This window comes from Solanum dulcamara, chromosome 11 (assembly GCF_947179165.1).
Source record: "Solanum dulcamara chromosome 11, daSolDulc1.2, whole genome shotgun sequence".
NCBI lineage: Eukaryota > Viridiplantae > Streptophyta > Magnoliopsida > Solanales > Solanaceae > Solanum > Solanum dulcamara.
In genome coordinates this window covers 62,745,018-62,759,111 of record NC_077247.1, presented here as the reverse complement: position 1 = coordinate 62,759,111, position 14,094 = coordinate 62,745,018, and the positions used below count along the sequence as shown (strand labels likewise).

Genomic DNA, 14,094 nt, shown 5'->3' with positions numbered 1-14,094 from the left:
GAATGCTACGCCTGTTAGCACACTTCTTGCTGGTCATATGAAGTTGAGCAAGAAGATGTGTCCTACAGCTCGAGAGAAAAAAGAGAACATGGCCAAAGTTTTATATTCCTCCATCGTCGGAAGTCTAATGTATCCAATAGTATGCACTAGACCTGATATTGCTCATGTTGTTGGTATTGTCAGTAAATTTCTCGATAATTTAGAAAAATAATATTGGAAAGTTGCAAAGTGGATACTCAAGTATCTGAGAGGAAGCTCAGATAAATGCTTGTATTTTGGAGGATCAAATCCAATCTTCAAGGGGATCTATATCATGACAGTCAAAGTTGCAGAAGTGTGTTGCACTGTCTATAACTGAAGCTGAGTATATTGCGGCTACCGAAGCTGGCAAGGAGATGATATGGCTCAAACAATTCCTTCAAAAGTTTGTCTTGTATCAAAAGAAGTATGTCGTCTATTGTGACAGTCAAAGTGCAATAGACTTGAGCAAGAACACTATTTACCATGCAAGAACAAAACATATAGACGTGAGATACACTGGATTCGAGAAAAGATAGAAGACGAATCTATGTAGGTTGAAAAAATCTCTACAAATGAGAATCTTGCAGCTATGCTGACCAAAGTGATAACAAGGGACAAGTTCGAATTGTCCAAAGAACTTGTTGGCATGAGCTCTCTCTGATAAGACGAAGATACCTCCTTTCAGGTGCATGGGACTGAAGGGGGAGATTTGTGGGGTCCATCCAATACAATTAGTCAATAATAGCTGCAAATCATTGCAGAATTGTCAAAGGCAACAAATGTATTCTTGCCGTAAAAAATGAATTGTCAGCAAATATTGGCAAACGGTTTTTGACTTGTTAATTACCATGATGTCATCAGTGACATCAAAGGGAAAAAATTTCCCCTATAAATAAGAGCCGTCAGCTCATTTGTTATATATCAATTCACAGAGAGAAAATATTTAGAAAAATGTGAGGTTTCCATAGACTATATATAATAAAATAGTCTGTGAAGAAAAATAGAGTGTGGCGATATTTTTTAGTAAGGTGGGAGATCAAAAGAGTGTTATTCCTTTTGAGTGTGTGGTAGTCATTTTTGAGTATTGTACTTAGTACTATCCGGTGTAAAAAAATTTACTATAGTGATATCGGTTGCGTCTCTTGGCCCGTGATTTTTTTCTTATTTAAAAGGGTTTTCACGTAAAAATTTTGATATCATTATTTTTCCATTTTATTTTTACTATTTTGACCATATATATTTTTGTGTTAATCTATTTTTTCCAACACTTCAAAACTTAAATTTATGTTCCGCGCATCAAAACCATATGGGCTCAGAAGAACTCGATACCTACACATTAGATCCACCCCTATTTATTGTTCGATATTAATTGTCTTTGGGATCAGTGAAAAGTAAGTCACGTTTAGCAGGAGAAGCAAGCCCTTAGTCAATATATTGGACATCCAAGTCTCGCAACTATATATTGTCTTGTCTTTTCTTTTGTATATCAAGCCCGTATACATTATAGAGTATTATGTCCTTTTCCAGATGAGATGCTGTAATGTTGGCGCTTAATATCGAGTCCTATTCAGGGTATCCGCTCATATTGACAACACATTCAAAAGTTTGTATATCCACTTCAAAAGAATCGTGGTATACCCAGTATGCCTGTATAACTTTAAATCAATATTCATTTATGTTATCACCCAGATAAATAAAGTATATATATGATCACAACAACATAGTATCAGTCAATTAGCAACTATTGTTAGTCTTAAGAAATATTCCAGCCCAAGAAACAAAAAGGGGGGGATTTGAGATATCAAGCGGAGGCAGATTTATATAGGCATATAGCTAAAAGAAAGAATATAATACTACATAACTCATTGGTGCTTCAAGTCTATCTTCATATCTACTTGTAAAGCAAATTGCACATTCTCAATTCCTGATATTATATACTCGTGTATGTATATATATAAATATAAATTTGTGTGTTGATTAATTAGCTTAAAATTACAGAGACAATATAAAAACGTTTACATTATATATGTTTGTATAGTACATATAGTTAAACTGTCTTTATATATATACCCCTCTTGCCTGTCTCACCGGGTCAATCCAACATCCTAGCTAGAGTAAAAGCCTTTTGCCCCAAAACACAAGAAATTAAATTAATAAAATGGAGTTGCGCGGGTTGATGAAAGGAAAACTGGAAAAGTCTTTGTACCGATCAGCAGCACCTACTCATGTACCATCTTCAACATACATCGCCAACTAATTACTACAGCAGCTCCAAGGACGACGACAGTAGTCCTCCTCGAGCTGTTTATCATCTTCAACTTCACCATCATCAGCCAAAGGAAAAGCTTGTTCCTTTTAATCCAAATAACATCAATATCGCGTTATCATCCAGCCTTATAGTGAACCGGGATCAAGCTGCTACTCCACAAAAAACAAAAGTTTCATATTACATTCCACCGCAGAGTAACGGTATCAATTATAATTATGACAAGATGGTCGACATATCTTATGGAGACGAAAACGTTGATATGAAGGCTGCCCACTACATATCATGCGTTCAGGAGCGTTTCAGATCACTTGATCAACTTACGTGTTAATTCAGAAAGGAATAAGCTAATTAGGTGAGTGGTCAGTGGTGACTAGGTGTATGACAATTAGTTGTTTGAATTGGTGATAATGTTCGACACCATCCGTGCTTAGAACTTAAAACTCTACTGCTGCTACAACTTTAAAAGCTGTATGTCTAACTTTTGATATGAGGCATCTGTTCTGTTTGCATATATAGCTTTCATGAAGACGATGACAGTACTCCAAGGATCAAATATATGAAATTTTCTATGTCTTGTTTCATTGGTAAAATCAAAGAGTTTTAATGTGCGAATTAGAGCATTATGCATTATCATAAACTGCCTAGGTGCTGCGAGCAATTCACTCTGGTGAAAAATAATAATTCAGTAGGTCTTTATGGACTATTATTTTTTTAAAATGACTACAGGTAGTTATTTTCTAATTAACTACTCTTTAATATGTTTCGTTCTTACTGAATTAAAGATTCAAGTAAGAGCCTCATCTCTTGTGAGTCTTGTTAATGCATGTCTCTTTCACGAAAAAGTCCGTTTTTTAATTCTCGTCTCAAGGAATAGAATCTAGGACTAATTTTCTTGTTAATTGTCCAATTATCTGGTGATGGGATTTTGAGATGACTTGTAAGCAGGAAATACATAAATTATGGGGCCATAGGATAGGGTATATCATAAAAATTCTACCTGCCGTACATATTCTCTTGTATATAAGCGATCATCAATAGATTATATATGATACAATCTAGCTTTTTATGTGACTTGTGACTGTCCTACTGACTTCAGATGCGGATGTAGCCTTTGGTTACTGGCTTATCTGAAACTAGTATTTAGCATGCTCAGGATGAGTATTTGAATAACAAAGCCGAGAAGGGTGTAGTTAAGTAGAGAACTCTCGGTATATATATTACACCGTGTAAAAATTCATTAAAATTGCAATAAACAGTAGATATGAAATTAAAATTTTAAAATATAATGAGTTGAATGGTAAGAACTTTAACTTGAATCCTGGAACCTGTCTCTACTATCTTGTTTACTCTAATTGACTGGTAGATTTTTCAAGTGCCATGATCTCTATGTTTTCTTGCTAACCTTCAACGAGTATGTTTTGGTAAACAACGTGCAGAACATATGAATTGTAATAGTCAACAAAATCAAACACAAACTATTGAAGTAGTAGTATTAAAGAGTATCAGAGTACAGCGTCACCCATATAAATGAATACAGAAACTTGAGCTAGATGCTGTAAAATTCGATCAGAAAAAAAAACAGAACACTTAAATGGGCTTGCAGTAAGATCCAGAACAAGCCTAATCCACAGCAAAGCAATTGATTGAAAGTGCTGGCTCACAAACGCTGATTGAAAGAAGTTAACAAATTGTAGCTAGCCGGTGTAAATATGGACACCAATGGCAATAAGGAATATGGTAATAAGGCCAAAGAAGAGAAGAGTATGTATGAAAATGGAGAGTCCACTTGTCTGGAAGTTGGCAAATTCTACTACTCGGTTATTTCCTGGGAGTTGGAACAGAAGCCCAGGGCTCAATAGCACAAACAGAACTACTGCTATTACAACTGGTCCCCAATCAGCCATCTCTATTACTCTGATTAATTGGTGATGTGGAGACAAGGGGTAAAAATCAATAGATCTTTAGAGAAATTTGGAAGAGTTAATAGATATGGAAGTTGCACCTTTTTATTTTTGATGATCACCAGAGCCGTGGCTTATCTATTTCAGCAAATTAAGGACAAGTGAAACAAAACAATGCATACTCTGCCAAGGACACAAATCATAATCATCGCAACCGCCAGACAAAAATTAACAAAAGATAGATAAATTGATTTTTTATTAATTAAGTATTCTTATAACGATTTGTATTATCAGCTGATAGCGAACAGCAATGACACGATTGCTCGCCACGCAACAATTGAGAACCTTCGTATTTTTTCTCCTGGACGGCACGGCAGTCTCCTTTACGGGCTTCGGCCATTGTAAGCATATACATAAATACTAACATAAATTACATTTTCTTTTTTCAGTTCTAGATGGACTTATAGCAACACACAAGTCCAACCAAACAAAGACGGGCCTAGCCCACTTCGTCAACCCAAATATAATGTGCATGATTGCCTAACAAAACTCGAACGCCAAAACCAAATGCCATGCCATAAAAATTACAAGGGCATGCATCAAAATTTGGAGGTTTTGAAGATGGATTTATAATTTTACATTATGTAACACTGAACATAAAAATAAGTATTAGTGTCACCATGAGACTCATGTAAGAATGTGGGCTCTTTGCTCAACGCGGTTTAAACAAAGACAAATCCACAGTGGGCATCCTAGCTCTTTTCATCTGTCATGGACCAATATACACATTGCTAAGTTTGACTGATTAGCTGAGGTATTAATTAACTGTAATCAGACATCCTCCATCAAATATAAATAAGCCAAATTAAAGCATTTTTGGCTTTTTCTCTGCTTTCCACGTGCACCACCTTTCTTTTTCCAAATCTTTTTTAAAGCCTCACCACCTTGATGAATTTATGTGATAAAATTTGTAAAGCAAAGGCAAAAGATAGGCTTGCGCGCTCTTCAATAATCGGAAACTTAAACACAAAGTTGGTATTTTCTGTCGACTTCCATAAAGCAAAAAATACCACTTACCACAAATCATACCTTTCTTCCCCTTTAAACCACAAATGCCTACTTTTAACCCTCAAGTTTAGTATATCCCCTTCTCCTTCTTCACTAAGCAAAATCATTGCACATTTCCATTATATGTGCTGCTACAATTTTGCAAACACCACAACAAAAATTAAACTGCTGAGAAACTTAAAGTTCAGACATTTGAGTAACTAGTTAAATTCTTTGAGAGAGCGAGATACTTGAAATAAAGATGGTGGCAGATTGGGGTCCAGTGGTGGTTGCAGTGGCGATGTTCATCTTATTGTCACCGGGATTGCTATTCCAGCTACCAGCGAGGACTCGGGTAATTGAGTTCGGGAACATGTACACAAGTGGGATTTCCATCCTAGTTCATGCTATATTATTCTTCTGTATATATACAATCTTGATAGTTGCTATTGGTGTTCACATACGATCCGGTTGATACTACTGGCAGTTTTCTTCATCGGCCCTGCTGCTCCGGCCAAATCCTCAACTCTACTTGGAAGGCTTTTGCTGAAGGGAATTCTTCTTTTATCAACCTTTTTCTCTGTTTCTTTTCTTTTGTAGAAGTTTGATCTTCTGAAACACTCTGACAAAGTGTTGTGCCTTATATATCAATGTTTATCAAATTCATCAAATGAAAGGAACAAGTTTTTGGACCACTTCATCATATTCTCTGTACATGATGGTTCACAATTCAGAATCTCTCTCTTTTTTTTGCTTTTCCTATTTATTACAGGGAACATGGTATATATAATTTAGACAAAATGTAACATCCTGCATATCTGCTTTACTTAAGATTGTGGTATTTCTAATAGAAGAAAAGACAGAATCATTCTGTTCTCAAGGCGCAAGCAATGGATTGCATATCTCAAAGATTAAATTTAAGCACCAAGCTACGACCTGGGAAATTAAAACTAATTAGGAGTAAAATGGAACTTTAACAAATACGGAAATAGTCCCTAGTCCATCAAGTATACGAGCATATATCTTTGGTCCAAGAAATAGAGCATGAAAAGTGAGTCCTGGATATTGCACTATGATCTTGATACAACTCTGGAATCTGTGTAAGTGCTACTACCAACAGAATACCCAGAGCCAGATTTAGCGACTTAAACAGTACCTTTGCTATTTTCTTGTCAATTGAAATGTAATGTATTGTTTCCAAACACATTTTACAGAAGCTGCGCCTTGTAATGATAGAGGCTGCATATGAGTTTATATTGAAGCCGTCAACCACCTCTAGCGGAACTCAACCACTCGACCAAATGTGAATTGAATTCATATAACATTTTGAACGGAGAAATGAGATCACTAGTCATTTTCTGTAACTAGTTAATTAAACTGGGCGTCAATTATATACGAATTACTAATTATAGAATCGATTATACTCCCAACTTTACTACAGCTTAGCTGCTAATTAATCAAACTAGCCGTCAACTATATGCGAATTATTAATTAAAGAATCGATTATAATCCAACTCTACATGTCTCAATCACACCGCCTTTGTTTTTCTTTAGATTTTGAGAGGCCGGAATAGTTAAAAGAGATCCCAACTCAGATACACAAAAAGAAAAAAGAAAAACATTGGAATAAGCATTAGGACAACCAAGAGAAACAGCAGGCAAATAAATATAACGCGAGCAACACTGATATTTCCTCTTGAAAACAAAATTACAAAGAAACAGATCTTAACTTGAGTAAGAAAAAGGGCTTACAACTTGGATTAGTGAAAATGGTAGTAGCATAAAGGGGGGATTTGGAGAAGATCTGGAGTAGTGTTAAAGGATCAGCCAGTATAGATGTGAACATGAACAGCGAGAATGAGAATAGCATATAAGGTAAAGAAAATAAGAGTATGAACAGCAATCGCCTTTCCATTAGTCTTCATGCTCCCAAATTCGAGAGTACGGTTATTACCCGGTATCTGAAAGAGAAGCCCAGGTTGCAGCAGTATGAAGAGTACTACTCCGATGAGCACTGGCCCCCAGTCCGCCATTAAAAGAGAGCTATTGATTTCTGGTGCAGTGAAAAAGGGGTAAGTGTAGAGCAAAGTAAGTGTAGGTGTAGCTTATGGAGAACGCTGCCGAAAGAGGGAGGAAAACGTCTAGTTTTGTGGGTACTTCAACATTAGTATACGTGTGACAAGGACACTAGTCACTACAAGTTTTTGGATCTATTTGTGAGCACAAGACGTAAAGCTATTTATTAATGTAAAAAATACTCCCTCAATTCCAGTTTTTTTATTTTGGCACACCTCCACAACTATTCATTCATAAGAAAAAAAATGTGTGTTTATTAATTTATTTTTAATTTAAAAAAGTTAATTAATAATTCTTAAAATAAATTAAGCACATTATTTATGTTGAAATAGAGGAAGTAATAGCCTAGAACTGCTAAACAGGGAGTTATTTACTTTGGGCAATTTCTTGATCCTAACTATGCTTCGCAAGAAGATAAAGGAGGAGAGAGGGAATAAAAGAAGTACAGCAATGAAATAGAAATAAGGAGGAGACAATTTTTCCCTAGTCAAGACTAGATTAAAAAAAAATTATTCGACATGCTTTACACTCTTGACTACCATTCTTCGGTCGTCACATAATATTATATTAATTTTAATATATACATAATATATAATTTTATGAAAAAATTTTGTGAGAAGGGGCAGATTTAAGGTCAATGTGATTGTTCATCTAAATCCCCTAGTCAAAAAATTACATCATACTTTTTTATATAGAGAGAGATTATGCATCTCTTAAATACAATAGTAGAGATTGACTTAGTAGTTTAGAAGATTCAAAATTCACCTTGAGATTTCAAATTCAAATCTCAAGCACGATATACTGATTTGGTATAAATATTGAATGAGATTAAATAAACCTTTTTTATCAACGTAGGTTGTAATGCAGTGGTAGAACTATTTCACCCTTAACCAGAGATCTCGAGTTCGAATCATGGATATGAAAATTTTTTGTTAGGAGCATCACCTTGAATGAGCCCTGCAGTGCGCGATCCGAAATTTAGTCGGGGCTCCACGAACTCCAAATTCAAATACCGATTGAGAAACCAAAAAAAACAAAACTTCTTTAGGTGTAATGTTAAGGTCAGAAATTTCAAAAATCTCACCTTTTTTTTTAATTTTGAGCTCGTTTGGATTGACTTTAAGTTGGTCAAAACCAACATAAAACCCCTTTTTAGCTTTTGGACGTGTTTGCTTAATGCTAACTTTAAGTCATAAAGTTCTTAAAGTCAGTCAAAAATGAAAAGTTAGGATTTCTAACTTTTTTTTTCTAAGTGCTTAAAGCCATTTTGTTTGATCATGAAAATTACTTTTATATCCCTTATATTTTAACTAAATTCCCAAATTACCCTTTTTATTCTTTTAACCCTAAAATTCAAACACTTATTTTCAACATAAGCACTTTTATCCAAACACTCAACTGCTTATTTATAAAAATAACTTTCAGCACTTTAAAGTTCTAAAAGTACTTCATACATAAAAGTTACTTTTTTTAAGCCCATCCAAACGAGCTCTTTGTGTCTTGTTAGATAAATTCACATAAATTGAAATGGTGAAAGAAAATGAATTCTTTATATAAAGTTTCATCTCTTAATTATCATTAATTAATTAAAATTATATCAACTATTATTTATTCCTAATAAACGGTAAGTAATTATCTAATCAAGAGGCCCAAAAAGGGAAGACATAATTTTTGTTTACTTTCTATTCCTTTCTGGCATCCTAGCTGCTAAACATGTTTGGAACGGAGTAAAAGAAAAGAAGATTAAAATATTGAAAAACAGTAAATTCACATTTTACCCCATTTTATATTATAAGTTGGTGGTGAATAATGCACCCCTTCAACTTTATGTAGGAAACAAAGAAACTTTTGGTCAAGCACATTGTGGCAGAAGAGAACATATTCTACTGAAATTTAAATAAGAGGAACCAAGAAAAATCTTTAAAAGTGGAAGATAAAGTTTTTATAAAAGTTACTATTAAAAGATAAAGAAATAACATGAGAGGATTGGAGGACAGAATACTTTTGAATAGGAACAACTTCCACCAAGTTAATTTAAATATTTTTTATTTAATTTGTTCCTAGTATTTGATAAAAGTTTTATACAGAAATAACAGGAGAGGTTGGATGATAAAATATTTTTGAATACCAAGTTGATTTAAGTATTTTTAATTTGTTAAGGAACAATTCCTACCGATTTGACTAAGTTTTACCCAAATGTTCATTTTTATATTTCCTTTCTTAGTTAAAAGTTACTAAAACAAAAGATTGCCAAATTTACTTGTGTCCTGTAATTTTGGTAAGTACATAAGAAGCTTAAAACTAGTTTCACAGATTGTCCTCTGCCTTTTTTTTTTCTACTTGCATGGATGCCCCACAAATCTTTTTAAATCGATCACCTAATTTTACTTAAGATCTTTATTAGCCTTTTAAACTGTTGTTAAGAGACTAATAGACACTTCTACTTGTTCCTCTTTTTCTTTTACAGTATTTTCCTCTAAAAAATACATAATTACCTACTAAAGTAATACCTGTTCTTTAAGAAGACACTCGTACTTTATGGGAGTTCTATTACCCCTTGCTCTTATTTAGAATTAATTTATTATTCTATTATGAGCCTATTTGGCATGTAGAGTGTATTTCACTCTCCAATGACAAGTGAACTAAGCCAAAAAGAAGAAAATATTTATTTCAGCATTTATTTAATGAGAAATACTATTTTTTTTTCTTTTCTTTTATTGATTCTTTTTTTTTCTATTATCCTCTTCACCCAATTTTTAAAACTCATTTACCTTTTCTTTATCTTCTTCAACTGAGAATACCCATTTACTTCAACCATTTTTGGTCATTTTTTTTTCCTTGTCTTCTTGCTTCTCTTTGTTCTCTTTTCCTCTTTTATCCTCTATTTATTCAAAAAAAAAATGTGAACCTCTTTATCACTGTTCTGAAAAAATAATACTTGCTATTGAGTTCTTTAGCATGGCAATTAAGAAATTTTGATTTATTGTGATTATTCAGTTAGTTAGAAAGGAAATGATAAACTGGAGATGATTATTAATTTTCAATTAAAATGTGATAGTGATTTTATTAATTTTAATTTTTGATTGGACAATATAAATAGTAGAGGTAATGGAAATTGACGAAGAAAGAGGAAAAACAACGGAAGAAAAAAGACTCAAAAAAGTTACTTAATAAAACAAGAAAAAAAATTGAAATTAAAGATTAAACATTAAACAAATGTAACAGGTGGTAGATAGTAAGTGATGCATGACTATCCTTTTTTTCTTTCTTGCAAATGAGAATGATTGAGAAATGGATATTTATAATATTTTTAAATTATTTAAGAGATATTAGAATGCTCGCAAAATTTAAATATCTTTTTCAAAAGGAGATCTTATTTAAGAGGGTAATTATATATTTTCCCTATTTTCCTCTTTGGCATAAGACAAGATGCCATGATAGGCTATGGGAAATCCAATTTCCCACGAGGTGGTCGGATAATGTGAATACATCATTCTTTCCCTTACCGACTTTTTTTCACTTTAATTTCTCTACTTTTTTCGACGAGCAATATGATACCACAAGTTCAAGGTGTTGTCTAATCAAAACCTCGTTCAAATTTTCCATCAACTACTCTCTCCATTTCAAATTGCGTGTCCAATTTGATTTAAATTAAATTTTATAATTTTAAATTAAAGATATGTAAATTATATTTGAACGCTTGTTAATTTTATGGTATATAAATATATTGGGTGAAAAATTAAAATTAATAAATTGCTATAAAAGGAAAAATATTTTTTTTTAGCAAATTAAAAAAGAAAACAAGTAAAACAAATTGAAACAGAAAAATTAGTATATATCTAACTGTTACTTACAGCTGAAAGGCAAAAAAAGGTTTAAAATAAAGAAAAGAAGTATAAACTGACGATGTAATCAAACACTAGCATTAACGGAGTGACACAAATTTGAGAGGAGTAAGAAACTAATCTGATGGCTAAAGTATTTTATATTTAGTATTCACAAGGATCGCACTCTAATAGAATTTTATATTCATGCATAATTTATTGAAGGATCGCTCTCTAAGAGAAGCTCTTTGTACATCATAACATAACTTTACCTTTTGCTCGGAGACTGATCCTTTAATCATCAAATTAAGGAGTGAAATTAAGTATATAGGAGTACTATAACAGAGTAATATATTTCCTCCGTCCATCTTTACTTGTTCACTATTGATTTTGTATAATTCTTATGAAAATATAAATAGAAGAGTAATTTTATTATATCATCCTTTGAATATAATAAACATAATGACTACTAATTAATAATAAAAATAAATTAGGAATTAAATATAAATTATTTTTTGATTTTATAAATTAAATAAATATTATTGAATATTTATTTTTAATATAATGGATAAGTAAAAATAATATTTCTAAAAAAAAAAAAAAAGAAGAAGATAGCAGCACATTAATTATTGATGCATAATTGACGTTATCCACCCTAAGTAACACACCAGCAGCTAGTAGTAATAAGAAAATAGAGAAACGGGAATAATCAGTAAAAGTTGTCGGGGAAATGGGATTCTCAATATCATTTTCTACTTCCACGCCCATTATTAACGTATCTAAATTAAAGCTACTTTTCTTCACTCTTGCCCCTTTTTCCTTGAATTCGTTGGGTATTTAATCTGATTGTTGATTTCAGAGAGCTAGCGAGAAACAAAACTAAATAGAAGATGAAGGATTGGGCAGCTCCGATCATAGCAACGGCGTTATTCGGATTTCTATGTCCAGGACTAATATTTCAAATGCCAGGGAAGCATAGGCCAGTCGATTTCATGAATATGAAGACTAGTATCGTTTCTATGTTGCTTCACACTGTCTTCTTTGGTTTGTTTCTTATGCTTTTCCTTGTCATTCTCAATATACATCTATATGCTTAATTAATCCATCTTAGGAGTAATATTATAAGGAGCTACAACTCTATTTTGCATTTATGAATTTGCTAGTCTTGTGTTATGGTAATTCAGCTTTGATTCAGAGTTAATCTGCACGAGCTTCTTTTGCAAGGTTTACTTTTGTATTCTGACTGCAGTTTGATTACTTGAAGTTTTACTCTCATTTATACCACCAGTTTGATTGATAGATTCCATTTTTCCCCTTTCGATTCATTTCACTTGCAGGTTTCCATTCTATCAACTTAGATTTTTTGGTTCTTAATTCAGTGGATGAATTGACCGACTTTAATATTATTATTGAATTTAATAGTTCAACAAGCTAGAATCTTCCCACTTAATAAAGGGATAGATATCAACGTTAATCCCTTAATAAATTGCATATTTAGCAATCACTCTACTTTAGGTGAAAATCCACAAATAATTGAGTTACGCGTAGCAATTTTTGCCAACTGAATGGTTCCTGATTATTATTTTTGAATATGCAATTCAACAAGCATGAATTGCCACTATGACCCCACGCAACAATCAAGATCACATAGTGTGTTCCACTTGTTAGTAATGTTAGGAAATTAGGAGTACAAGAAAAGATTACTTAAATTACTTTTCAAAGATCATTTATTGATAACTAGAGCTTTCCCAACAGATCAAATCATAGATAGATTGAACAGAAATCTGAATGGTAAAAAAGAGAGAAAGAAGCCGAAGGCAACAGAAGAAAAAAAAACATATGCATGACATATTACAATCAATTCTGACGCAACCCAAATAGTAGCAAAACAAAATAACGGTCGACCATGATCACTATGATTCCAGTAAAGAGTTTAACCCGTGTACATATGAACCCCAATGGCTAATAAGAAGATGCAAATGAGGGCGAAGTAGAGGAGTGAGTGAACCAATATCGACACTCCACTCGTCTGAAAGTTGCTAAACTCAACAAATCGACTGCGACCTGGCACCTGAACCAGCAAACCCGGTGTTAACAGGACGAACAGCACCACCGCCACAAACACCGGACCCCAATCAGACATTTTCCTCTCCCCAAACGGTATATGTCCTAATCCCCTTTTGGATTTGATGGCCGGTAAACACTTAATCTTTTATCCAAAAAGTATAGCCTTATTATGCTATTGATCCCTCGATTCCCAAGAAACTCAAGTTTTTTTAGTTTGCTTTAGGTGTACAGTACTGGGAAGGGTGTCTACTATCCCATTATGAAGGTGGAATTTATACATACGGTTACAAAGTGAAAGTATTCGGATTCACAATTTATCCTTTGCTTAGACAACAACCTTGTGTCTATTAGTGGGGCTGCTGCTTTTGATGTTCAGAAGCACCAAGTAGGTTGCTTACGAGATCAACATTCTGATTCTCCTAACCGACCCCCAAACTCCCACAAAGATGCATTCAAAATAATTCTTTGCTTTTAGACAATGTTATTCTACCTTATTTCTGTCTTTACAAGAAATTTGCCACCAATGATGAAAAGAAAAGAAAGATTAAGCCTTTCCTGAAACAAGAGCCACAAGTAGCAAATACGCTACACTAGATAAATATGTAATTGAGTTGGATGAAATTTGCCAACAGAATCAACACGAAATTACGTGTGCCAAAACTTGTAAAAACAAACATAACCACATCAGGCTTGCTAATGGCATAGTTTTGAAAAGAAAACATTCTACTGGTATAGTTTCAAAAAGAAAACATTTCCACTCTTTTCCCCAATTGTTGGTAAGAAACCTCTCGCAGTACAAACTTTCTCTCAATTAACCAAAACTTGTCATCAGGTTAAACTATTAAAGGTGGCAATCCAAACAAAGAGAAAATGATAAGAACATCCATCA

General features: G+C 33.3%; 5 protein-coding genes across 5 annotated transcripts; 2 read left to right on the top strand and 3 right to left on the bottom strand.

Annotated features, from left to right (window-relative positions):
- Window positions 1–3,598: 3,598 nt before the first annotated feature.
- Window positions 3,599–4,454, bottom strand: LOC129875223 (uncharacterized). Its single transcript, XM_055950670.1, has one exon. It carries the CDS (start codon window positions 4,192–4,194, stop codon window positions 3,985–3,987), a length of 210 nt encoding a protein of 69 aa, XP_055806645.1. The 5' UTR covers window positions 4,195–4,454; the 3' UTR covers window positions 3,599–3,984.
- A 90-nt stretch (window positions 4,455–4,544) lies between these two features.
- LOC129875220 (uncharacterized) lies at window positions 4,545–5,900 on the top strand. The gene has a single exon (XM_055950667.1). It carries the CDS (start codon window positions 5,501–5,503, stop codon window positions 5,711–5,713), a length of 213 nt encoding a protein of 70 aa, XP_055806642.1. The 5' UTR covers window positions 4,545–5,500; the 3' UTR covers window positions 5,714–5,900.
- Window positions 5,901–6,901: 1,001 nt separating this feature from the next.
- LOC129875221 (uncharacterized) lies at window positions 6,902–7,459 on the bottom strand. The gene has a single exon (XM_055950668.1). It carries the CDS (start codon window positions 7,269–7,271, stop codon window positions 7,062–7,064), a length of 210 nt encoding a protein of 69 aa, XP_055806643.1. The 5' UTR covers window positions 7,272–7,459; the 3' UTR covers window positions 6,902–7,061.
- Window positions 7,460–11,809: 4,350 nt separating this feature from the next.
- On the top strand, window positions 11,810–12,422 carry LOC129875224 (uncharacterized). The gene has a single exon (XM_055950671.1). The coding sequence runs from the start codon at window positions 12,029–12,031 to the stop codon at window positions 12,233–12,235; it is 207 nt and encodes a 68-aa protein (XP_055806646.1). The 5' UTR covers window positions 11,810–12,028; the 3' UTR covers window positions 12,236–12,422.
- Window positions 12,423–12,847: 425 nt separating this feature from the next.
- LOC129875222 (uncharacterized) lies at window positions 12,848–13,996 on the bottom strand. Its single transcript, XM_055950669.1, has one exon. It carries the CDS (start codon window positions 13,279–13,281, stop codon window positions 13,072–13,074), a length of 210 nt encoding a protein of 69 aa, XP_055806644.1. The 5' UTR covers window positions 13,282–13,996; the 3' UTR covers window positions 12,848–13,071.
- Between the last annotated feature and the right edge of the window lie 98 nt (window positions 13,997–14,094).

Excerpts from the sequence above, each read along its gene's own strand:
- LOC129875223 (XM_055950670.1), bottom strand. The coding sequence starts at position 4,194 with ATGGCTGATTGGGGACCAGTTGTAATAGCAGTAGTTCTGTTTGTGCTA.
- LOC129875220 (XM_055950667.1), top strand. The coding sequence starts at position 5,501 with ATGGTGGCAGATTGGGGTCCAGTGGTGGTTGCAGTGGCGATGTTCATC.
- LOC129875221 (XM_055950668.1), bottom strand. The coding sequence starts at position 7,271 with ATGGCGGACTGGGGGCCAGTGCTCATCGGAGTAGTACTCTTCATACTG.
- LOC129875224 (XM_055950671.1), top strand. The coding sequence starts at position 12,029 with ATGAAGGATTGGGCAGCTCCGATCATAGCAACGGCGTTATTCGGATTT.
- LOC129875222 (XM_055950669.1), bottom strand. The coding sequence starts at position 13,281 with ATGTCTGATTGGGGTCCGGTGTTTGTGGCGGTGGTGCTGTTCGTCCTG.